The sequence below is a fragment of the Lepisosteus platostomus genome, chromosome 8 (assembly GCF_059453375.1).
Source record: "Lepisosteus platostomus isolate fLepPlt1 chromosome 8, fLepPlt1.hap1, whole genome shotgun sequence".
NCBI lineage: Eukaryota > Metazoa > Chordata > Actinopteri > Semionotiformes > Lepisosteidae > Lepisosteus > Lepisosteus platostomus.
In genome coordinates this window covers 59,471,179-59,498,656 of record NC_142618.1, presented here as the reverse complement: position 1 = coordinate 59,498,656, position 27,478 = coordinate 59,471,179, and the positions used below count along the sequence as shown (strand labels likewise).

Below are 27,478 nucleotides of genomic sequence, written 5' to 3'. Positions count from 1 at the left end.
AACTCTGACCTGTTCCAGTGAAAGGCTGCCAAGAGCAATCATGTCATCCTGCACACATTCCTTGAAGTGCTCATCATAACAAGGGATCACCTCATCGTGAACCGTCTGCCGCAGGCTTGACAGAACAGGGACTCCTCCACCTGCCTCGACTGCTGGACCTGCGCTCCCTTCCTCCGGCATTAACGCACCTGGGGATTCACAAGCCGCAGAGCTACTGCCCCCTTATGCCCATGTTACACCTTTCGCTGTGCATGATTCTTGATTCAAAAGCCTCCTTTCGTGAAAGCTCAAGCCGTGCCTTCAACAAAACACAGCAGTAAGCATGCAAAACCGCTACTTACCACAACACATCCAGGGATATCTGAAAGTGGACGCTTGCAAATAAAATAATTTCAGAAGTTACCCAGTCAGCATTTCCTCCATAAAAAAGTGTTAGGTCAACTAACAGAAGTTCACATTTCTGACAGCTCCCAAATAATTTGTGCCACCACAGCTTTCAATCGCTCAGTGTTGCTTTTATTGGCATTTTCGTAGCTGCTTTTGAAATCTGCAGGGTTTCATAAGCATAGGTTTTCATTACAGGAGAGTCAGCAACATAAAAGAAATTCACAGATCTGCTGGATTTGGTACTGTACACAATGGTGGGTATAAAAATAAATGAGAGGTGGTTTTCCCAACTCTGAAGCTCTGAAGGGAACGAGACTCATGACTGCCAGGTTTTGGAAAAGTGCATGATCAGACTCACTGAGATCTCAGGAGCCTGTGCCCTTTAACTTCCTACATGTGACTCTCATACCTGATCCAGGTGCCACACAAGAAGAAGCAGTAACCGTATCAGGCTACAACAAACACGATCGGAAAACAACCCATTAAAATCTGCACAAAAATCACCAGGAGAGTGGCCAGGAATGTAAAACTACGGGATCCTGGGTCTCCAGCAAAAATCATATCGATTGGTACCAGGTTCTGAAGATGACTGATTTTTTTTTTTTATAAACCAAGAGGCCAGAAGAAACTTGATGAATTTCTCTCCTCTTTTGCTTTACTTTTGAAGGCATAACAAGTATGGAAAAGTGAAAAGAGAAGCTCAGGTATGAGTGTCACAGTACGAGAATCTAACCAGAAAGGCTCCGTGGCACAGCTAATATCCGCAAATGCTCTAGAGTGCGACAAGAACCCAATGGAGTCATCCAAGAGACCTCAGCCGCAAATTCAAAATCGTCTTCCTCAACTCACTTTTCCGAGGACTGAATTGATATTCCAATGAATATTTAATACTCTTTCAAATAATGAACAAGCAAAAACCTCTCATTTTTTCACAAAAATATGGAAAATCTATTAAACACTAATTACAAGAACCAATCTGGCAGATTTGTTCTCCACTTTTCAATTCAGAAGAGTAATTATTCTATATCTTACTAATGATATTTGCTCTATATTGAGTTTTACATCCACTGGTTCAGATCTGGTAACTACCACTGTTCTCAACCTGCTAGTGAACCCAGACCTCTAAGTAGGAGTAGTGAAAAGCTTACAAAAGAAAGCTATATGCTGTAAAAAAAAGAGATTAGCATCACAGAATAAAGTTTAATTCCCATCACTTTCATTTTCAAGACTGAAAGCTTAGGTGTTAATAAGTAGCTCCGTAAAGAATATATTTTTAGATATCTGCATTTTCCAAGGTTGAATTCTGCGCATTATTTTATCAAAATAATCTCAAACTGTGCAAAACTTGACCAGTGATCGCAAGGGACGGGATCACTTTTTTTTGGGCGAGCTCCCCCGTCCTCCATAAAAGTAAGAGATTCTATTGTGTCGTCAAGGCTGAACGAGCTCCGTTCAGAAGGAGTCTGCAGAGAGGCTTTGCACGTGACTTATGGAAATGACTTCCACCCATCACAATGCATCCAAATCCAAGCAAACTGTGCCAGGTCAGTGGCCTACATGGGCGGGAAGGTTTCCAAAAAGTGGTACTTGGGGTGCTGCTGGTTGCTGCGTAGAGAACTACTGGCACTGTGCGTTCTTGGACGTTGCGCTGCAGCTAGAGGTACTGTCATTGCATAAACTGTTAATCCAAGATCCTCTTTACTTTTAGGATTCCATGTACATTCCCAAACAATAGTGGGGCTGCTAATCTCAGTGCTACAGCTAAATCCATAACAATAAAAATAATACAACCAGGCTAAATTCCACCATGTACCAGCACGTTTAAATCCTCCACTTCTCCACTGGAATTACAACTGAGATGTTGCATGTCAACGGGATCCTGTACAACTGTCTTCTGATAAATAAAACCAGCTTAACATAACCACAATTGTGCCTGGATAGGCACATATTCAGATGAGCTATGGTTAATGGAAACAATAGGTATCTATTCCCGAACAAAGCCCTGAGTTTGATGCACGGCTGTGCCAAATCCACATTGAGGTCGCTGTTTTCCAAAATGAATTTTAAATTTCCTTTTATTTGCAAGGAATGCGCAAGTGTTTGTTTGTTGTTGCTGTTGTTTTTTTTAACTGCATTTTCAAAGCATCTGATTTCTACACACTGCTTGGGGAAATGCCTTTTGCATAGAGTTAAAGAACATTTTCATAGGAGCAGTAAGAAAACTGTGCTCATCAGTTAAAAGAAACCTTCAGCTTTGCCATGAAGAACTTTTTAAGAGGAATATTAATCAGTATATTCCTCTCTGCAGTATATTCCTTTATCTTTATTTTTTGGTGAAGTGTCCTTGGGTGCTTACACTGTTGAAAGAACAAGCTGACTGTAATTCAGTGCTATTTTTTAAATTTAATTGTAGTATTATTATGTTTTTGTGTCATTTTTAAGCGAGTTTGAAAATATTAGCAAAGCTGGACAACAGCCTGAATGGGCTTGTGTGCTAATGCAAGCATAAAACACATCATGCGCTGGATTTAATTTTAAGACGAGTTTGATTTCTAAAGAAATATTGCAAACCTGATCCTAGTTAATGTTCCTGGTCAAATGGTCTTTAAATATAAATACTTTCAGATTGACTGAAGGAGATAAAACATCTCAATATTGGTTAAAATGTATCTGAATGAAATGTATGATCGCAAGTCAAATTCACAGTGCAGTGTGTTTAGTATAGTACTGTTAGTTACCTGGCAAATCAATTACTGTGGCTTCAGCATCTTCCAGCATCTTTGACATCTTGTGGTAGAGTTCTTTATCATTCTCTCGCATCAGTTCTAAAACAGATAAAAAGACAAACATCCTATCTTATAACTAAAGAATTTCACATTAAAGTGTCAGCACCAACTTTCAAAGATTAAGTCCCTTGTTGCCAACTCATACTCAAGACTATTTGAAACAAACGATTTTAGCAAGACAAAAGAAGATAGATGTTCTTTAAAACAGTATAATAAAACAATAATGGTTACAAAAACCAAAATGGCTCTTGAAATATGAGGGGGAAATGGTGGTTCAATAATAGTGTACACACTTTAAAATGAAATGGGGCTTTACAGTGTATCTTATGTAAAAGAAAATTTAAATCCAAAGCCAGTGCAACTACTAGAAGTGGCTTATTTGTCTATACCTGTATAAGCCACTTGTCTATAAGAGCAGCAAGAAACCTTACCGGGGGACACCTGTTGCTGAATGTATGAGCCACACAATGTTAGCCAAGTGAAAGTCTGACTGGCTGAGCAGTCCTGTGCCACAAATAAGGGCGCTGCTTTGTTGCAAGGTGTGCAGACCCAGACTGCCTGAGACAAGTCTCCATAACTCCAGTCACTTTTCCGTTATCAGTTTGTTTCAGGACGTAAAGACCTGAGAATGAATGCTTCATTTCAGAAGTCACTTGAGTGACCAGTTAGTACTTTACTAGGGAAACACAGCAGGATAAGCTCTAGTATACGAATAACACACAGCCTAGTAACGAAATGTGTAAGGTATTTATTACTTAGTGACAAAAAGTCATACAAACCTAATTAGCCTGTACATAATGGTTATCCATCATTGCTAGTATGTCATGCTCTACAGCTAGTATGACTTCTAAAATAAAGAGAAGATCTATGTAGCGATAGCAGGGTATTTTCAACACCTTTCACCTCGCTGCGCCGGCCAGGGTATGGCAGGACTGGTGTCCCAGCAGATTTTCCCGATCTCAGTTTAAAAAAAACGCAGTTCAAAAAAATTAAAGCTGCATCTGGCTCCTTAAGAGGTCAGCCGCGTCGCCCCTCCCAGACCAAGATCGGGCAGCCCTGCTCTAGGTCGGCCAGTGCTTAGCGGCACCTGTCTGTTGGGGACGCTTATACGCAGTTTTAGCAGCGATGTGTTACCAGCCCAGTCCTCCTGCTACTCCTACTGCCCTCTGCAACATTCTGCCGGCGGTCAGGAATGACTGCAATGTGGATCATTTCATTGCCCAGCTGCACTAGCTGATGCTTAAAACCCGGTAACATTAAAGGAAAATCTACAGCACAGCTAATAGTTCAGAACTAGAATCTTTGTCTTATGTTTTTTTTATACAATAGTCTTAATCCTTAAATTTCAGTTTTACAAAGAAACACATTAAAATGACCAAACAAACATTTAATTACAAATTCAAAACACAGCTGAATTTTTTTCTCTGAATTTTTATCCGCTGCCCAAGGTGCTTCTTCCCCAGTGGGGAGAAGAAAAGTTAAGCAGGAAATACATGCTTGTGAAATTGAACTAAAAGACTTTGATGATCATTTCAGACAATAACGATTAGCTCCCTGTAAAAGATTTTTTGCTTCTAACTCCTAATGGGAAGTGAAACGTCACCTCAAATGACCCAGTATTTATTCACAGGGATGACAGGAGACTGAAGCAATGTTTAGCACTCTGAGCCTGTTATGAAGCAGATATTATTCCTTTTACAGTAGGGATTGTATGTTTAAGGTTAAAGAAACGTGTATTTGTATTTTGGAATCTGGAATTTTGCCATCAGAATTTTTTTAGTTTAGAGACATTACTCAGAAAGAAATCTGCAAGCTGAAAAAAACAGACTGATTTGATTAAATAAAACAACCTACAAGCTGAATAACCGGTCTCAAAGGACTGCTCCAAAGTAATAAAAACAATCCAGATATGGTTTCTTGTTTGTGGTACTATGCTACGCAAAATAATAATGTACACAGGCAAATTATGCCATTTTGTGGGGTGCTCTTTGATACAATAAAACCCATTTCCTTAGTTTACCTTTTTTTTGGCACCTTTTGCAAGCACAGTCGATATCCTCACTATCATATCATTTATCATCACATTAATGTGCTTCTGAGCCACAAATACATACTTGAATACATGTATTTTTAACATCACCACTCTTCTTATCCTTATAATTATTACTGCAGCACAGTACAGTTTCTGAAAACATTTTCTGTCGTAACACGTTTTTTTTTTATTTAAGCATGTTTGTTACAAATAATAATAAAATATATGGCCTATAGCCATTGCATTTCAGTTCTTCTGAGAGAACAAAGATCTCTTCAGAATACAGATACGTGTTATGAAGAAGCCTTCAAAAAAGCAAAACAATGCACATTTGGAAACGGCTCACAATAATAATATAATAATAATAATAAACTTTATTTTATATAGCGCCTTTAAAGGTGGCTTCTAAAAGCGCTTTACAGGATGACAATAACAATAAATAAGAAGACTACAACAATAAATAAGAAGATTTCACAAGATAAGACACAATTACAATTACAACTATTAAGGTACCTCTTATCTCATAACCTCATTTTCTTGTAATATTGTATAACTTTAAAAAAGAACTAAGATCCTTATTTAAATTTGATATAATTATTCTCTTATAATAATATATATCACAATCCAGAAAACTGAGAGAATTTCAAAAAGGTAATTCAAAATATTCTCTAGGGTCTTTACGGACTGTTGGATTACATTCACAGTTGTGCATACTGTATAAGCACACCTAAAACAAGGTAATTAATTCATTTAGTAAGAGTATTAAATGTTATATTTTTAAACATTCTTACTTGCCAATGGCACTCACTCTAAGTTTACTGACCACTTAAAAAGTACAAGTTAAGGAAGTCTACTGGAATTAATTGAAAGGACTTGGAGTGTAAGAATGCATATAGCTGAAAACATGTTTCATTGTGTTATGAAACAACGACCAATAACCTACATTTCAGAAAAGGTCACTTTTCAGTAAGGAGAGATTGACAAAATAGAACATTTTAACTGAACGGTGTCTGACAGTAGAAAATTAAAGAGCACTGTTAATTCAGATCTGTAGAGATCTGCCTGCTTTTTAAGATCTGCAGATGGAATCTATTAGCCTCACTTGAATCTAGATCACAGAATGATGAAGTTTTAAGGTCTTTTCAAATTGACCTCTGTGATACATGACAAATGAAAATAACACATCTAAAGAAGACATGCAGAGAATAAATATTTGAGTGTCATTCGTGTATCATAATTCGTACTAAATGGAAACAACGGAATAAAACAAATGTAAGATCTGGCTTTTCTTCACATTTATGAGAAGAAAACATGCTTTTGTTGACATCTATTATCTGTTTTCTTAATATATTTAAATATTAGTCAAAGTCAAACAAACAGGTGTATGAAATTGGCAGAAATGTAAGATGTTTTTTGTAAAGGTTCCTGTCTGATTACACTTAACTGAAATGTACTGTACATCAAAATTCATAAAAGAGGAAGTAACTCTTTCTCTGCATCAATCAAGGCCTCAATCCACATAAAACTGCTTCACACCATTTTTCTGGAAGGCAGCAGAATCCTTTGGAATAAATACATTTTTAAAACTCCGCTTTCCTCATTATGTGAAGCGTTCTGTTTTAATGATGTCTTGGACATTACTCGACTTCATAACTCCACAAATACGGATAAAATGGTTTGTCGCTAATAGCCCACATTTCATTATAACATGCATATTACTTTACTCCCAGGAGCACATTTTTAATAGGCGTGGGGGAGAAAGCGATCGGTAACGTAGGGTCCTCTAAAGTCAGTGCTCTCTCTACGTGAGCACATATGCAAACAAGTAACTGACCAATGATACCTGACCTTCGTCAATGACAACTAGCTCGAGATCACTCTCACTCATAGGTTCCCCCTGCAGTACGGGAGACATCGTATTTACAAAGACAGTAGTGAAAACATACAGTAAATGGCCCAGATGAATGATCTTTTTCACCCCCATTTTAATGAACCGAGGGGACTATTATGATAAGAAATTGCATACTTAATTCCAGCTCATCTTCTGTGCTGCCCTCCGCTCCATATCGCCTTGGGTTGATTTCCTCATCGAGCGGCGGGTCAAAGTAATTTCGGGTGCGTTCATTTCCTGTGGAAAGTACGTGGATGCGAGGGGTCACTGATTATTAGAAGCACATGAACTGAAATGTTAATTCTGAAACCCACACCATTGCACTGGGCCACTCCTGCTACCTGATAAGCTTTTGCCTTTCAGTTCTCACAGCTCCTCGCTAGACCTCCAGGGCTCTGGGGCCTAATTACCATACCGCAAAAGGTCAGGTGAGGCAATCTTTTAAATACAACTGCCATATGTTACTTCTGTTCAAAAAGAACTAATGAGAAAATTTACAAGTTAAAGTACCGGGAATTCAAAGACAAAACCCTCTAAATGCTCAGGGGTCGAAGCATTAAGCAACCAAGCTGATGAGAAGGAGAGGCAGAAAACCTTAACCCACAACCCATTGACTTCTTATTAGCAATCACTGACCTATGGGCTTCAAAGCTGCTCTGCATTCATATGAATTGGAGACCTCGAGGGATTTTTTTATGAATAGGTACGTCGTACAGGTCTGTTTTCTTTTCATACCCTTTGATATCCCCTGTACAGGCATTTAACTCTGTGCTAACAAGCTTTTCCTTACTTTGTGTCAATTTATTCTTCTGTATTTTATCCAACCCCCCCCCCAAAAAAAAAAAACAGAAATCAGAAAAGGCTAGGTGGTTGCCTTGTCTCGTTTGTATTAATATTCTGCCTACCTGTAAAAGTGCATTTTTGTGCATTAATGTGGCTGTATGCACAAAACTATTAGAATCACTGTCTGTGTAGCAAAACTATGATTACTATGATAATGATTAACAAAACTTTCAGGAGTTATCTGTAAGAATATGTCCATAAACAGAATACAGTAAATAAAGAAAAGGCACATTTCCCAATAAAATATTTCTTCAAGAACAACACCATAATTCTAATAATATATTCATTCACTTCTATTTTAAATTTTTATTTAATAAAAGTCAAGGGCATACTGTCAAACTGGGGCATGGGATTAAGGTTGTAAGCATTTTTCAATAATTCTGTGTTATTGCTGTCAAAAGCAGTTTAACAATAAAATTATAAGAATAGGTTTTGAATGGGCTTTAAGCAAATTTGACTGATGGGCGTTATCACTTGTATTAATCCACAACCGAATCCACCGTTGCAATGCAATGTGTTATTTGTTGCTGTGAAAATGTGCAGACCACACTTGTCTTTGGTTACAGAAAAATTATAAATGCACAGAAAATATCAGGTAATAGAAAAACAACTTGAAAATAATTCACTTGAAAAGCAGTGCATATTTAAATAATGTCTAATTTAAATATCACATACAAAAGTATAATTATTTCTGTAATATACAGTAATAATACTGGGAATCCTAGAGTATATTTTCAAAGATCTATTCCATTTTACTGCTTCTACAACCACCCCTGTCGAATTCTATTCTGTAACACTATATGTCCTGTATTTCTACTGTCAAATAGGCGGCCTTATTGTGGTTGAAGCCAAGATATTCATTTGAGAACTTATAAATGTAACTGATACTATAAATTAACTGTGAAATTCATATTTGGCTCCCTTACATTGTAAACACAGTTTTAACGATTTTACAGTTCTAGCTCTAAGGTTATGAAACCCATTTTCAATCTGAATTTGCATAATTTCTGCAGCCCCAAAGATCCTTACTTTGAATCATATCTTTGATTTACCTAAATAGTCTGGCTATCTTCCAGTACTCATCTCCCTTAATGCAATTTTCAAAGCCCTGTTTTTACATGCATGATATCAATAAAAGCCCAGAATGTGAAAATAATAAATTACAATAATACACTGTTCTTAAAATTTGATACTACTGGTAATGGTGAATGCATTTAAGGAAAGATATTGTTTTTAACCAAATAGCTGTGAAGCAAATATATGGGCAATAACACCTCCCCTCTATTACTTACTGTACATGTGAATCTGCTGTATACTTATGATAAAAGTACTGGCAACAATTGAATAAATTCATTTTACTAAGCTAAAACAAACTGTTGCCAATATTATTCTGAATGCCAAAACCAAAACAGTTTAAATTTAGTTTTGATGAAAAGTGCAACCACTTGTATTTTCGTAGGAAATGACTGATGTGCATTGCAGAATACAAATATTTTTTTTGCCCATATATGAGTGCTTACTTATAGAATAAAACCACAGGGAATGCATGAAAAACCCCCACTAGTTTGTAAACACTGTCTTTCAACTGTATATAAAAAATCAAAGCTAAACATATAGTTGTTTATTAGATTTGATCAATTAGATTGCAGTACAGGCTTTTTGAAACACCTGTCTGAGAAAAGCAAAAGAATTTGTCCTAAAGGCAGTAGTTTAGATGACAGTGGCTTTAGACACTCAAAGCAAAATGTGAGTATTTGTATACTGAATACTTGCGCAAACATAATATGCTTGAGATTATGTAAAGGATTGAGCAATCCACTGTACTAGTTTGTAAAAAGTTACATGTTTTCCTGTTTACTTTTAATCTCTGTGGCACTCTTTACTCTTCTGCTTTCTTTTCTTCTGAATTCTGCCGGCTTTAGAAATATTTAAGTCTTCTACAGAAACATTCAGTGAAGTATAAAATTCAGATCAGATCACTGCTTTTGAAAGCACATATAAAATAGAGGCTGTAATTATGATAATCCACTGTGGTCTCCTGCACATGAGGTAATAAAGTGCTTTGTTGACAGAAGTCAGGAGCAAAAGATGTATTACAACCAGCTGGGGTACAGGCTCACCTGAATCCAACAGACAAACAGATTTTACCAGCTTCTCAAATTCATGAAATACTCTGATGTTTATGGACCTTTGTGAGGGATATAGGGGAAGCAAAAACACAACAGCATCCATACAAGAGGATAAAAAAGTAAATGTCGCTTTGGTTTCTAACCCTCTGATAGATCCTGTCATTAAGTTACCACATTTGCTATTCTTGCTTTAGTGTCTAAGGTTATATTATTAGTTTTCAGTTTTCCATTTTCTGGAAAACTGATGCAGATTTGATTATGAGTAATAGGCCAAAAGACTGGTGATCTTTTAGGTTGATTACCAAAGAGGCTACAGACCTTGCCCGGGTGCAAATTTCCATGCACCCTGCTGACTTTTTCAAGCCACGGCAAGATGATGTTATCAATTTCATCATTGATGGGATGAAACTGCCCCTGGGATTCATCCAAGGATATCCCAGATCCCTCTTCCCTGTTCCCCTGTGTGAAGCGCCAGTGATGGACCCCAGGACAACCACACCTACAGTTTCATGCTATGCAAGGTGCATCACCGATCTTTCCTTACGCCGTACGGGACGCCAAAGTAGACTTTCTGCAGCAGGGATGCTTTTAGCCATCAGCTTTGTCTAACACTTTAAATCTTTCTGAGGTGTTTTCTGCTTTCCCCTGCACCCATCTTTTCTGTTTTACCCATACCGCATAGTAATATCCAATAACATCCAAATGTGATTTTGTAAGTGTTGAGTTTCTTTGAGATGCAATTGCAATTATCTATAAAACCATATTATTTCATACAGTATTATTTACACAGTAACTCAACAATGTAACAAAACAATGTCAAAGTGTTTTTCAATCTATCCAGTTCAGTAAAATATTTGTTTTTGACGGGGGCAGAAAAAAGCACTCCTTTGAATGTGGAGGGATTTAATAAAATTAGTTGTTCTAGCGCGCTAGCTGTGTTCTTAGAAAATTGTTTCAAAATCACTTTGTAGTACAACATACAAAAACAAATGCAAACATCAGAGACCCCATTCAGCTGTCAAATGTTATAGTAACTCTGGAAATGTGGGACTAAACTATAACATGGCATGATTAATAAACCCTCTCTTTGGACTGCTTTTGTGTTTTACTTTTGTATTTGTACAACAGCAGACGAAGCGCGTTCTTTCAGCTACAGCTCTAGTTTCATGTGTACTGTGCTCTTGTTTGGCACACACAGGAAGATCAAGAACAAGCTGAAGTGTTACACACTCGAGTATGCTGTATGTCTCGGTTTCCTTCTTATTTGTTTCTTTTACTTATTTATTTCTTCAAAAAAGAGGTGCTGTGTACAAGAAGGTTCTCAATTCATGTTCTGTTTAAATTTGCCTGACTGTCAATCAGACTCTGTTTTAAGATTACAGCATTCAGTCAGATCTCCAAAGGGCTTGCTTTCGATAAAGAGCTCATTGGTGATTTTGGCTAGAAGTTCTGGAACATCCAATTTTATGACACTTCCCAGTCTAAGTTAGAAGGGGACTTGTTAGGACGTGTTGTTGGAATGTGTGGATCAGGCCTCAGAATGCAAAGGTTAGATCAGGAACAAAACTACTGTCACTCATTTTGAGGTTAATGAAGAATGACGCTTCACCTCTTGGTTTAGTATGGACGTGCAGCCTGGTTTTTTGTTGGTGAGCTGCAAGGGTGCTATCTTGCCTGTCATCTTTCATTTCTCTTTCTTCTGAAGCCTGATAAGCTGAAAGGTCTGTGCTGCTGCTGTTAAAAGCAGGATTTTCAATGCCTTCTGCCGCTGCTCTCTCTTCTCCTTCTCCTGCACAACAAGAAGGTCAGAACAGCACATTATACCAAAGAACATTTCAATGACAGCCAGAAAATTTCCTTCTAGTGATTCCTTTACCAAAAATACTCAAGCGCATCCTCCTCGAATGTCACTAAAACACAATTAGGTTAAAATTAAATCTGAATCTTGGAAAAAAAAAGAAGAATAAATGATTAAAATAATTACAAATTGCGCCCTGACAAGCAAGAGCAAAATTTAGCCCAAAGCCATTTGTCTGTAATTAGTTAATTAATCCTTACACAAATTATGAGCAATAACTCATCAAGCACGGCTCACCCATCAGAAATTCATCCGACTTGGATTTCTTCTGCTTAGGTTGCTTCAGAGCCTTCTGCTGGAACTTCTGGAGGGAAATTGTTAAATGAATAAATTAGCTGCACAATGAAGATCATCATTTATGATCCGCAACTAACGCAGTATTTTAAATATGGGACGACACTGAAATGTCATTTAATTTACATCTCCGCTAAAGGGGTCAAGCACTAATTGAACAACAGGAGTGGAAAAAATTAAATCATAAATAGATAAGAAAAGTTGACATGAATGCTTAATGAAGGTCACATTAAAATACTTTCTTCATTTCTTGATGTTTTTGTATATAAATGCAAAAGAATACCTTAAGTTGTTTTACGTGTTTCTTTTTATGTTCCCAGCTGGCGTACGTTTTACAAAACAGCAAATAAAAACTCACCACATGTAAAAGCACTATTTTATCTCTGCATCCTCAATATTTGCTTTGATCCACATACATAAACGCCACACATATTCATCATTCATCAATCTCATACATACAAAAACTTACATACAACCTAACAAGGAATCTAACAGTTACCTGAAGCACTGTTACAATATTTGTATCTATGGAAATGTAAAGATCTGTTTCCTACAGTACATCCTCATAAAAATCAGTACTGCATCCTTATTTAGCTACCGTATCTAAAAGTTTAACATAATCATCGGAAAGACATACATAAACATTTACAGTAACATGTCTCTCATCAACAGCTGTGTACCAAGTCTTAATATTAAGGAACGTATCAGTCAGCAAAACATGCTTTAAGAAAATCCTGGCAGCCAACTACATGAAAGTGCAGTGGGAAGAGAGTCATTCAAAACAAAACATTAAAAATCTTCAAATCATCTTCAACACATGGTTGATCAGAAACAACTCTCAGTACAAACTGGACATATTGCATTTTGTAAGTACGGCATGTGACAAACTGAAAAAGTTGTCCTACATTTTCATCTGACTCGAAAGTCAGCTCGCTCCACAAAGTTATCAGACTAGATGAATGTGTGTGTTATGGATGTGTCTGTATGAAAGTTATACTATATGCACCTTCTGTAGTATATTTATGAAAGTAAAAGCCTTTTCAGGAATCACTCACGTGAAGGATTTGTACTGAACTGATTCACATCTGTGCAGCTTACATTATGTTAACATGACGGGTCATTCTGTCTGCTAATGGACTTGGAGTGCAGATTACTCCACTCAAACCACCTGACCTGAAAAGTCAAGTTTATTACACAAGCAAAAGGTGCTGAGGTGTGGTGGACTGTTAGTCATACATATCCAGATAAACTGCAAGAGCGGGTATAATTGTAAATGAACGAAGTGGATTACACATGAAGGTAAGTGGAATGCTCGGTGAAAAAGCTTGTGTCTGAACACCAAGCTTGTGTCTGAACCTCCAATGAGAAAAACAAAAACAATCCTCACCTGCAGAATACATCATGCATAAAAGTCAATTCTTCATTCCATGCCAACAGTTATTTTAACAAGTAGCACTAATGAAAACAAATAAAGAATTGAGGAGTTCTATCTCAGAATACTAAAAGAGTGAGAAATACTAGATTTTTCCTGCATATTCTGTATGTGCTCAATAGAGATATGCTTTGTTTCTAAAACTACTTTGCACACTTCAGTAAATATATGCAATGTGGTTTCCCTTATGAAAGCTCAAATCCAGTAACACTAATAAATCACGGTATATTCCACACAGGGCTTTAACTGCATATCTTTCAAGACAAATTAGGTTTACTGGGTGTCATATTTTCACATATCACTTTCACAACTTCCTAGTTTCCACATGTTTTTATTTTCCGTCAAGATATCCAAATTAGACCATTTGAAAATATACACTGTACTTTGCAGGATTTCCAGACAAGAAACCAAACTGTTCTTGACTCTCCTCACAACATTATGGAAATAAAGGAAAAGACAGGGGTTGACATTAAAAGTCATGCTAATAACTCAATTAAGGACTCCTTCTTGTTATTGTTATTTCTGACAGAAAAGTGCCTGAAACTGTGCTCTTCATACATAAAAAATATGTGCATTACAGAATTGTAGTCTCAGCAGGAGAGACCATGCTTGTAAAAAATGACTTCAGATAAAAATGTTAATATACTAGAAGTTATTTGATACAGATCCTTACAAAAAATCCTTACAAGAGTGCTTATGTCCTTTCAATGATAGCTTATTTTCAATTGAATTATCTATGATGTATACATATTTTTAAACTGATTCTTCTTAATAAAAATATGAATGTTCAAACTGCAAATGCTTCTCATTTTTAGAGTAATAGCCTCATCTAGGCAGTGTCTGGGTAGTATGATACCCCTTCCAATTCTTACTGATTTATTTCTCTGTGCTCAAACGGATATTCAGTGACTTTGAGATTTTGCTCCACCCTTCTGCTGATCGGTGCCTTTCTACAGCTTTATTCCCGAGTTGTTTTGAGAGCTCGTTGGTTTTCGATGTCTTTCCTTGAAATTCGCTATCTGACATTGGGATCTTACAGAGATAGCTGTATTTATTCTGAAATCAGGTGAACCACTATCATTGCTCACCAAAGAGCCCATTCACCGATCTTCTGAATTACAAAGTAATTGTGTGCGACTGCACTATTTAAAGTTTTCTTACAACAAAAGGGGTGAAGGCTTATCAATAGTTTAGCAACCAACAATTCCTTTGTGGTTTTTTAACAGTTAACATGTTTCACCCATAAAAGCATTCTGTTTGAGTATTGATAATCTTTGCTAATTTTTATTCAAAAATGTCACTTAAAAAATCACGCATGCATTATTTGTAACTTAAAACACCAGGACATCATTAGGAGAGAGCGAATACTTTTGCAACACTATGTTTTTTTGTTCCATCATTAGTTGGCAAATAAGTTAATAACCAATGAATAGCATTTTTACAATTAAAAAAACCAATGTTATGTTAAATGTTATTTTAACTGGAGTGTCTTTTTCAGATCACATGACTGACAACATGCCCATTTTCATATGTGGGACTTAAAATGTGTGTGTAAATGGAGAATTACCCTTTCAACCACTGTTTATTTTGGAACTATATTTTCTATATTTTTCCCCAAAACCTGACCATTATAAAAACGAAACTGAGGTTCATACTGACGTCATACAGGCATAATGTACCACATAACTGGAAAAAAACATGTCATTACAGGGTTTGGGGACAGCAAGAAACATTAATCTGTGTGGGTTTTTTCTTGTTTCACTGGATTAGAATGGCAGATTCTTACTTTTACATGCACTGATGTTAAAACAATGATATTCAACAGTACATTACATTTTTGTATTTTTTAAATAATTTATGAAAAATGCTGCCTGCCTCAGTAGTAACAAAATCCAGTAGCTAATAGTAAGAATCAATTCCAAAACAAATCTTTTTCAGCATTCATAAACAGATATGAATGTGTTCAATCATGATAACATGATTAATTCTCCCCGTTTATGACATACATGTGCATGTATCCATATATGTGGTTCTTTATGTACTTTAAATGAGTGAGCAAAATGCAAGAGAAGAAAAAGAAAACAAGAAGATTTAAAAAGAAAAAAAGTCTAATTCTAGATGATAGAGCAATTAAAATTGGGGAAGACATATTCGAATTTCAGAAGAGGAGTTTTGTAAATCTGTTTTTACATCCAACAAGCCCTAAAGCAAGACATTCATTTATACTACAAAGATTAATGGTTATCTAATTGTAACTTATTTAAAAACCATTTTCCTTCTACTGCTTTCCAATCAATTTCACCGAGATACACTTAACAGTAAGACTTTACCACTTACCAAGCAGATTAGTTAAGGAGAACATTAGCTGCAGTGAATTGCTTTCGCTGAAGTTAAAGGGACACAACCACACAACAGGGCCACATTTAGACCAAAAGGTAAGTCTAGAGGCTAACAGCCTCTACGTGCAAGAGGTAATTTGGGATGATTGAGAATTTTTTCTAGGGAAGAGTCCATGTCTCCCTCAATAAAATATATAAAATGACACCACGTCTATCTTTATTACTGTGATTGCTACAGTACATCTGTAGTAGAAAATTAAATTCCAAAGCAAGCAACCTTTAATTCCCAAGACCCAAAGTGAAGAAGAAATCCTGATATCAACAATCTTTCATAACCACACTTTTTCCATATATTAGTAGTTTGAAATGCACCTTGAGAAGCCGAAATGATTAAATTATTTTAAATAGCAGCAAATTCCAGTTTCATTATTGTTTAAATCTGAAATTGCCCTGCAATCTCAATCAATATTACTTTTCTGTCACTTTTACAAAAATACTTTTTTGCATTCCCGAAAAGGTACATCCTAGTGACTCTCTCTACAGGAAAAGTAACATGCTATATTTCTGTTTTGCTTTTGTAGTTTCCACATGGTTTATGAGCCAGTCTGTATTTGTATCATCTGCGTGCTTGGCAAGTGTCCATTCTATGCCAGTGTCAAGAACTTCAGCCATGATTAGGAAGCAGCAGACCTGATACAGACCCCAGTGGAACTCCATTCATTATTAAAAAAAACAGAATCTCTTTTTATTTTACTATGTAGCAACCAACTGTACACTAACTACAGCTCTGAGTAAACTCAGATACCCTAAACTTGTTAGAATCAGAGCCTGTTTCTTTTCACATTTAAAGGTAATGCAATTAACCATATTCATCCTATTATCAATGTCTCTTTTTTGGACATCTGTCCAAAGTGGAGACAGCGAGACAGGAACTGTAACACTGGGATTTTATCAATGGTTTTGATGGCTGATATTGGCTTTTGGCATTATTTTACTTCCCTGGGTGACCATAAGACAATGCCGGAACTTAAAACTTTGTCTAAATCAAAGATGCCAAGTGTTGCATACAGCAATTTACAACACATGCTTCACAACTATTAAAGCACCATGGAGATCACAGCACATGGACTTTTCACAAGGACCCCAAATTATCACTCTCTCAGTGATAGAAGTTATTCACTCCAAAGGCTTGGGAAAGCGAGCTCTTCACAGCAGAACCCCACTTTGGAGTTATAAAAAGAAGTTTCACTCATTAGAGCATCAAAGTAATAAACTAGATTTTTAACTCTCAGTCTACACCCAACATAGTCTGATATGCCACGTGCCTTCCTGAGCACCTTGCTAATAGTAACAATAATACCAATAAGAATAATTTATTGGAAAAATTCAGATGTCTTAAGGTAAAATTCAATTTTCCTTATATATTGCTCACACTTTCCAGAGAATTCTGTGCTTCGTATTTAGCAGTATGAAAAGCTTATTCTGTAACTCCATTATTACTCCATTGACAGTAAATTAACAACTATAAAATATTAATTCAGAATTTTAAATTTTGCCTCTCTGGATTATTTTTTCTACTTCTGCTACGGAGTCATTGATTATAACTAAGATTTCAGATTCAGCATTTCAGTTTTTTGTTCACTAACCCACACAGAAACACTTTGCAATGTCCAAAAGAAAATATAATATTCCTTAATATACCCTGCGGTAGCCTCGAGGTTTTGGCGTCTGTATTATGTCTTTCAAAATGACACATTTTTAGATCCATTTACTATCTGAAGATTTATATACTGTAGTTAGGGGGTAGATGACTAATTATGCTTAAACATCAGTTTTAAAAATTAGTTAACACTTAAGACCAGAATATTGAGCTGAAAATAGAATTTTAATCTTGTTTATGAGCTATGAGTTGGTATTGGGGTATTTCTGCTGCTAAACATGGATTTTTGCTGGAAAGAAAGAACATATTTGATTCTGGGTTCTGCACGACAGTTTGACATTTCTACTTTGCAGAATGTAAGGGTTTTACTGTGATATACTGTATCTGTTCAACGGCAATGAAAGTTAAACGCACAGAATGTTTTAATAAAACAAACTGATGTCTCGATTATTATAAATTTCCAAATTTTAGAGTGAGTATTCAGCAAAGTCACACAAAATTATGTGTTTTGAAGGTAAACTAAGACGGGTACAACATCCATCTTGTACAGTGAAAGAATTTTAGAAAACACTAGGCAATTGTTACAATCACCACATTAGCATACTCAGTTACAGCACGGAAAAGGAAATTCTTTTTGACATGACTTCCCAACCAACATAACTGTATTAAAATAACGGTGCTAATGCTGAGCCATGTGCCAAGTAAATCTAGTGCAATAAAACAAGCACTGAATACAAAACAGAAAGGCCCCCAATTCATGCTGCTGTCATTTTAACACACAAAATTTTCAGTGATGTCAGAAATTTTCCCCCCTTTTCTTAGAGAAAATGAGTCTGCGCATAAAATGCTTACTTTACGGGGGGGGGGGGGCTCATTTATAACCGGTGACAAGTAAAATCTATGAAGTTTTTAAAAGAATGTGATTGTTGTCAAAAGGAATTGGGTACAACAATGCCTAGTTCAGTTCTGGTTCCATTCAAAGCTGTAGCTGAGAGGGTTCTGGGAAGATTCCTACAAGGCTGGTGGGCATGGACCAGCTAGAAAGTGAATTTTGCATACTGTACGGATCATCGCCCAGTTCAGGGCAGTCACATTGAATCTGTGATCAACCAATTGTGCTTCATGAAACCGTCAGCCCTCATTTGTGTCTAGCTGTTTTCTTCCATCCTGTTGTAAACAAGCTCTGCTTTAAGCTGTCTCCCTACCCTTAACCGCGTACGAAGATCACACAGACAGACCGGATCAGTGGTGTCAGAATTAAACTTAAAATTACCACTTCCAGACAGCAGTCCCTGCACAAGCTGGAAGTCAAAGAGAGGAGCAACTTGGGAGTGACAGAGCTTTACTTCATTTCTGGAATGCATACATTAGATTCATACACATACTGGCATATTGTGTCTCTTTCATTAGATTAAATTAGGTGTTCTTAATATGAACAAATGTTTTTTTTTCAAATCAGTAAGCTAGCACTGAGCCCTCAATTCAGTTAATGCACAGACATCTTTTTTCGCCATCTCCTATGTAGTCTAAGTTACAGAAAGGTAAGATCTGCTACTACAATAAACAGAGTGCCAACATAATATGTTCTGTCTGAGCAGTGATTGGATAAGACCTTGTTTCAACAGCAGAGAGAACGAACTTTGATTGCAAACAATCAACATTTACATGAAGTACACTACATGATATGCTTAATTGACAGAGGAGGCGTGTTAAAATGATAAAATTATTTTACAAATCTCAATTTTAACTTGATCTTGCAGCAGCACAATTTAATGATCCTATGAACATTATACTGAAAATGCATTTCATTTTTTTGATAAACAGATGTAATGCTTAATCTAAACTCTACAGTGCGAATAGCACTGGTATTTGGGGACATTTTTGTACCTTATTCTTGATAACATTTTTAAAAATACGGATATTTTTAAACTTGGCTGTTATACAAAATGGTGAAGTACCTTGCAAATGACAGAACCACTGAAGCTGAGTGATTGTGTTTAATCAGGAGCAAATGAAGACAATTACAGGAACACCAGAGACATAAGGGGTAGAATCTAATTCTTATAATAGACTATTCCAATTCGCTTTCCTCTCCAAATTTTGCAACCAGTAAGAAAACTGACATATTCAGGAGACTCAACCTAAATTACAATTTCATGAAAAACAAGGTTTTATTTCATTTGAAAACTATTATTGCTACTCTGATATTTTTCCTGCAATAAAGAATGAAATCACTACAATACCTTAACTAAAATGAAAAGTCTTAATGAAAGTACACAGCACATTTACAATACAGTCTGAATTTAAGTTGAAAGCTTTAAATCTAATAAGCAATACTGCTTAATGCAGTGGCATCTACAACAAAGCACAGCAACATTTCTCAATTTACACTAATGCCAGAAGCCACTAGTATCAGCATTAGTTAGAAAACATCTTGACAAAACCTTGAAAAGGGTTCACTTCAATTTCTTTGCAACTTTTTTGTTGCTGATGATAACTCTGGTACAGTCACAGCATGAAAAAATCTTCCCACATTGGTCTCTTTGCAAACAAAGGTTTTACAGGTATAAACTGGAAAACACTGAGCTTTAACCTTTTGAAAACGTCTGTTATTTTTTTAGACACATAATTTCTATTTTCTAGATAATGCATAGAAACAAAAAAGCAAAACAAAAACATCAGGATGCATAGTTAGAAGTGTATTCCTTTAAATCAAGGAATATTAGGTTAAAATTGCATAATGAAGTAGTAAGATCTCATTTGCAATATTGTGTACAGTTTTGGTCACAATGTTATAAAACAATCTTTCTGCTCTGGAATCAGTCCAACAAGAAAAACTAGACATATTCCTGATCTTAAAAGTATGTCCTACACTGGCAGAGTGAAAGTAATAAACCATTTCATTTCTAAACAGAACAGCCCGTTCACAAATCTCAAAGGTTTAACATTTGACATTGACAAAGTCAATCCAGTTGACTTCTTTAGAATCATAGCTAGAAGACACAAGAGGTAACTATGTGGAAGAGCATCTAAAAATGAAAATGGCATTCTAACTCAAGACATGCCGTCTCTTTTACCTTTTCAGGTTTCTAAGGAGATACTTCATTGAACTCAAAAAGACCCCTGTTCTTCCAACGTCATAGAAACGAAGCAGAAAGGCACAGGTCAATATGCAGATTAGCAAGCCATAGAGATGTTTCCTCCACAAAAGGATCACTGAAATATGGTTTCAGCACAGAAAATGTACACTTGAGCACATGGAAATCCCTGGATTCACAAAGGTGCAGGATGAAGAACAAGTTCGGTCGGTGTCAAGCACAATTTGGGTTTCCGAATTTAGTCTTCAAGTGTGTCCATCTGCTAAAGTGCATTCTGGAGCGTGAGACCTCTGAATGAGATATTACGCCTGATGTGACCAGGATAGGGTGTCGGTGTACAATTGGCAGGGCTTTCCCGTGACAGGTCAGGATCAAACAGTCAAGGCTCCCTCGGCATTGTGGGAAAAAATGAGCCTCCTGGAACCTGCAGGACACTTGCAGGGATGCAGCAACACCAACTAGACAAAGTTGCTTCTCCATTTGGCAGCGATTCTCATCAGGTGTCGTGAAGCTTGCCACGAGTCAGCAATTAATGACTCTTCAGGTGAGCATGTTACAGGAGGGTACCCCTATACCTCAGCAGTGTAGGGGTTGCTGTCCAAGAGAAGAGACTTAGAACAACTGACACAAGTTGGTTGTGTGTATGATAATAAAACAAACATTTAGTTTTCTGTAGCATTTCAGAAAAGTTTCACAAAGAAAATGGAGGATAATGCTCTCAAGTGAGATTTAATTTCATGCGACTGTTTTTGACACACACCTGATTCTCGCAGACTGTTTTTCTAGACATTCCCGTAAAAGATTACTTCCCTCGAAAGTAAACACGCACAGGATAGTCTTCCACTCACTCTATGCTGCCAGAGTAACACTCCCTTTACAACTGTAAATTTAGCTTTTCCATTGTCAGTTCGTGTCACAAATACACTGGTTCTATTCCAGTTAATCAACAACAGCAGCCAATTCAAAATGTTCAAAATGTACTGTGTCTTTCAGTCCTCTTTCACAGGGTGATATAAACCAGACTTAAGTAAAACTGAGACAGCAAGCGGCCCTTTTGATATATCATTTGTCATGTAACCCGACATGATTGGAACCACAAGGCTGTTGCCCATGAAATGTAAGAGCTCAACCACAATTAATGCTACACAGAGGAGGGTCCCAGAGATATTCTGAAAAAACAAAAAACAATTAGATGCTTGATTTTCTGTACCCTGCCTCAGACAGAGAAAATCTCACAATTCCAGTGTCCTACCCCACGGCTATGAAAAACATACAAATATGTACTTTTGTGTTTATAAAATGAATAAAAAGTGGAAACAGCACAAAGCCACAACAAGGTCCTTCACAAGATCATGGGAACTCCTTCAGATTCTGAAGAGACTTTTGTTTCACTCCTTGAGAACTTCGCCAGCTTTGGTATTGTCTGCCATACTCGTTAATCATCCAATGAGATCTCAGCACCAAACTGAAAAGAAGTTAAATGTCAATGGTCAAACACAGCACCTCAACCAAATTCTATGAGGCAAAACATGCATTTTCCGAGACCCCCTACTTACATTGAAGTCAGGCTTATCCATTTCATCATATTACAGTGCTTCTGATGTGAAATATTCCTTTAATGTTCCAGATTGAACCTGAGAAAGAAAGTAAATGTTTTGTAAATTAATAGACAAAGTTTCATTGTACTGTGTTTATAACATTAAAAACTCACCACTATAGGAAAACTGCATAACCTCCTTCAAACTCTTTAAACTTGTTTTTTTTTTCCAGAATGAGATACAAACTGTGAAAAGTAACTACTATTGCCTAAGGATAAAGAATAATGAATGACTACATTACTCCAATGTTATCACAGCAACTAAACACACATTTTTAGACCAACTTTGCAGTCATATATAGATGATGTATAGATGGATCTCAAAACAGTTATCCCAATGGGAATGGCCAAAACCATATCATTATTATTAATAGAAACTGCAAGAGGTGCAATGTTTAACATTAAAGGAAAAGCACAATATGATATGAGATAAACACTGCTTATCACTGATTATAAAACCCACATCACCAACACCACATCTAATTTTATAACTTCTGACACTCAGGGTTGCTGAGGATATGTGAAATGAAGAAACATTCAAGTAAGGAAAGAACTCCTCAGTGTAGATTAGATGTGTAAGGTGAAAGACAAAAGACTTCAATAAAAACAATATTCCTGAAATATGAATGGCACATTCTGTGAGAACGTATTAAATCTTCTGTTAGTAAAAGTTCTACTATAACATTTTATGCAGGTTACTCCACAAAGCTTCTCAAAAGGCGTTAACTCAAAAGTGTTTTCAGTAACTCTCTACCTTGATTTTACAGCCAGACATATGTTGTGCATGTGCTTACAAGGTTTGAGGAACACCACAATTAAAAGAAAGAAAAAATCTAAAAAGATTTTTTTAAAAAGGATGTAAAGAAAAATGCCTTTAAAGCATTAACTTCAAGGGCTCAGTATAAAATGACAAAGTCAATACAGATATCTCTGTCTTTAACATAGCTTATTTACTATATTGACACACTGATAACTTACCATTGGTTTGCTTATTAAACTATAATATAGTCAAAATATGATTGATGACTTTAATACACAGCTCAATGATGATTCTAAAATCTGAGTTCAAAGTACAGTTAGTCCTAATGTTATGGGCCTGGATAAGGAAGCAGTGTTTCATCTTTGTGGTTTGGCTTTTTTGTGCTTAATGTATCACTCTCTCATATACTGCTAAAACACAAAACAAACTTGTGTCTGAGCTTTTACACTGTACCTGTATTCTAGTAGACTGCATTTGCAAATCTCTGCTGAGATGACAAAACAAACCTTTAGGCTAAAACTTAAAAGATTGCCACATACCATGTGAATTATAGTTCTAGAGTACCACTCCATATGCCAAACAAAGCACCTGAGCAAGTATTCACAAAACATCTGAACTCTTATATTTACTCAGACTGTTTGAAGAAAAGGAAAGAAGATTACATAACAATGCTTATTTTTCTGTAGCTCAAGGATGTATACTGTCAAGTACTAGAGTGTGGTTCTTTAAATGTAAGTCCAGAGATGAATGTATGCAGGAGACAATCCCTGGCTGTAATGACAATAATCATGGTTATAATGCACAGCAGCACAATAACTTAAATAAAGCAAACATGATTAAACAGCTGAGCGGTGGCTCTGTGGCTCAGGATCTGTGCCTGTGGCTGGAAGGTTGCTGGTTCAAATCCCACAGCTGGCAGAGGAATCCTACTCCGTTGGGCCCCTGAGCAAGGCCCTTCACCCCAACTGCTCCAGGGGCACCGTATAAATGGCTGACCCTGCGCTCTGACCCCAAGCTTCTCTCCCTGTCTACGTGTCTCATGAAAAGCAAGCTGGGGCCAATAAAGTGATCTTATCTGAGGAGATTAAATACCACCCCAGAACATGAGCACACAGCACCCTGCATGCTTATTATCAAGAATAATTTTCAAACTGTAAAGAGCACTGCATGTTTCGACAGATAGAATGTTTACCATTTTCTGTTTTTTGTATACTGTGTATCTACTTTTTAATCATCTCAATGGCAGATTCTCACATGCAAAATGAATTTAAAACCCATTCCAGTTTATTCAGATACAGGGCTACTGCATGTTGCATACCTCAAACATCTTGGGGCTTTCCTAATATGAAAAACCTACCATTCTGGTACCATGTAATCCACTTTAACAAATGAAAGAGAACATTTTAAGTAGGATGGCTAATTTAATAGATCCAATGAAGAACTGATTAAATATTCCCTAAGATAAAGCAATTCAATATCTTTAGTACTTATTCACTTTACAACATCACCAAACAGTGTTACGCAGTCTGCCATGAACAGAATTAAGGGGAAAAGCCAAGAAACTCTAGGTAAGTAACTGTAGGATTCTGAAGTCACAATCCTAAAAGCATCTTTAAGATTGCATTCATAAAACAACAAAATGTGATATTTAATGATGGAAGCCATTACAATGAAAAATCAGTAACCAGTCCTCAACATGGGGACAAAGAGTCTCAGTAGAGACAATATCGCAAGGTGGTTAAAGAGCCTGATGTCAGGACAAAGTTTCCTGTTGGAGGAAAATTAGAGATTTTTTTTTTAAGAACAAACTCAAATCCAAAAAGAAGCATATTTCTGGACAAAGTGCTACTGGGGTAATTTTTCCTCCCTGTGCACTTTACTGAATAAGCTCAGGTTTTTTAACGTAATGTTTTGCATTCAGTGATTTGTTTTCCTAGTTACTGCTCTGGCTGTGTATATGAATGTTTTATAGGGTTTATAAAATGGTTGTGTGAGAGGCCCAGACAATTGCTTTTTAAAGCTGTTAGCCTCTACCTGCCAACTGTTGTTCCTTCCATAATTTAATTCCAAACAGTTCTCAAACCGCACAAAAAAGACCGACACGCTGCTGCTGCTGAAATCAATATGAACAAAACCTGCGCGCATATGTTTAACAGGCCCTGTATTTCTTTGTTTTTAATGTGTTCTTCAGGCACAAAATAGTTAGAAACAGTTACTAACTTCATCTTCAGGATACTGTGCTTGGGAGAAAATCCGTCAAAGCGCATTTTGTGAAGGAACTGTGTTGACAACTATTACTGTACATCCCTCCTGTCCCAACAGCTTCCATTTCTTCAAACAGACTGTGAAGTAAACTTCAGAACATGAAGAAATGCACACTACATTTTAAAAAAATAATATTCAGAGTCATCACCAAAATGTCAAAGCTCCCAATATGCACTGGGTGTTCAATATAATTAATATAAGCAAAAGCAAAACACATAATTAGTCTGAGCCTGCCACCCTAGATGCAGGAATGTTATCTTGTCAACTGCTCTGTACCTGTAGAAGACAGTCAAGCATTAATCCAAGATGTGAAAGAGCTCTGTTTTTCTCAGCAGAAGAACTTCCTCTTATTGCATTGTGTAACCACAAATACCTGGTTGGCATTCGATGTTTTCTAGCACCAGGAATCAAGTATCTAATTCCATGCCTAACAGGCACTGAACAGGTTCGACCACAGTGTTCCGTTTTTGCTGTAGCAAAAGGGGTCTTTAAATGCGTATCCAAGAAAGCCCTTTCTGTTAAGTGCCACTAGCAGTGCTGGTAAACCTAAAACAAACACAGCGATAAGTTGACATGTTATGAAAGCTCACCTTACAGCCTGCTGGAAGACCACAGACATGAGGCGAATGAATAAATAGAAAAGCAGACGGACGACGATCACTTATTTAAGCGCTTCCTAAATTGAGTTTCGGATATAACTCTACATCTTGGACAAAAGTAAAGAAAGTCTTCGGGGATAAAAGTCTTTGCCTCAACTATTAAATTAATCATAACGCTTGCAGTGCGCATGGAGTGCAATCCTTATAAACGGGATTGTGTAAAGCAAGCAAAGCGAAAGATACGTTTTTCTCTAGAAAAGCATGAAACAGGAGATGCGTTTGTGATATTTTTTTTCGAATTGGTATCTGTTTCTTCGTAATTTACTTGCACACACTACATTACCTGAAACTCTTTGTAACGCGCAAGGCGAAATTGGATCCCCTGTACCAAACTGGCCAGGTAACAGTGACGCTTTTTCCGGTCAGTGGGCTGTACCTCCACATAGGTGAGCAAAAGCGCAAGTGCCCCTTCCGTTCGCGTGCCTTACAAGGCGCGCTGAAAATGCCAGCTGTGTATGCATGTAAATATTAAACATTATTAAATTTAAAAACCAGACTTTTGAACCTTCCTAATCACATTGTATTTTCCAAAATTTACTTGAATAAAGGCTTGGTGACACCTATATTTCTTTTAAGAGCACTGCTTTGCGTGAGGAGACTTTTCCAAGTCCTATATGCCTACTGCCTTAAAGAAAATAATCTAACTTGTATGTTTTTTTCGTGCTATCTACATTTAAGTACATAACGGCAGTGGTGCTTGCATAAACTTAACGTTGAATATGTTCCAGTATTCTGCCTTAAATAGAACTCTTCCAATAGAGATGGCTCATATTGCTCTCCCGAAAAGAAAGTAACAGTGAAATTAGAGACAGCCTTATTTTTTCAATTTTTCAAAAGGCTTTATCCTGAAATTGCCTGAAAGGATTATTTTTATAATAAAATCAAATGTTTCAGAACACATTAGCGTAATGCATGATAATTTATTTCAATTAAGTGACTTCAATTAATTGGCCAATTCACGTCCCAGACGTTTCATTTTCCTATCAGCTGTGCAGCAAAGGATAGTACAAAATGTATGTAAAATGTTGTACAGATTTATAAAGGTATATTCAAAAGTGTTGTATAGTGTTGTGTGTAAGAATAATAAGTATATTGAGCATGTTGTAGTTGTGATAGCAACAGAGTTTAAAAATGCAATAAAGTACATTTACTTTAAAAACATTTGAGAACTTATAAAAACATAAATCCATTTTTGTTTTTGTGTTACTTCAGGGTGTGGAACCTTCAAGGCATTATCTGTCTGTTAAATGCAGAAAACGTACCACATTTGTGCATCATCTGGTTGTAGGTTATGCTGATGAATTTAAAGATAAGATTACAGGTCTGGTGCCATTTTCAATATATCTACCAGATGGCATCATTGCTTGTATTTTTAAAGTATTCTTTTATTATTTATGCAGATCCCAACGAGGTGAGACAGCTTTTCAAAGTGATTTTCACTACTGTAT

General features: G+C 36.5%; 1 protein-coding gene across 3 annotated transcripts in view; it reads right to left on the bottom strand.

The window, feature by feature from the left end:
* ofcc1 (orofacial cleft 1 candidate 1) overlaps window positions 1-26,411 on the bottom strand; it is a 108,005-nt gene extending 81,594 nt beyond the window's left edge. For 2 of the 3 annotated variants that reach the window (XM_088644126.1, XM_088644128.1), the window contains exons 1-7: window positions 26,314-26,411; window positions 22,306-22,383; window positions 12,164-12,230; window positions 11,678-11,857; window positions 7,232-7,333; window positions 3,126-3,212; window positions 10-188 (exon numbers count right to left, since the gene is read on the bottom strand). In XM_088644126.1, coding sequence (XP_088500252.1) covers window positions 10-188; window positions 3,126-3,212; window positions 7,232-7,333; window positions 11,678-11,857; window positions 12,164-12,230; window positions 22,306-22,326 — 636 coding nt within the window. In that variant the 5' untranslated portion in view covers window positions 22,327-22,383; window positions 26,314-26,411. Of the gene's footprint in view, window positions 1-9; window positions 189-3,125; window positions 3,213-7,231; window positions 7,334-11,677; window positions 11,858-12,163; window positions 12,231-22,305; window positions 22,384-25,961 lie in introns of all 3 variants that reach the window. The other variant, XM_088644127.1, reaches the window with a different exon arrangement.
* Window positions 26,412-27,478: the final 1,067 nt, after the last annotated feature.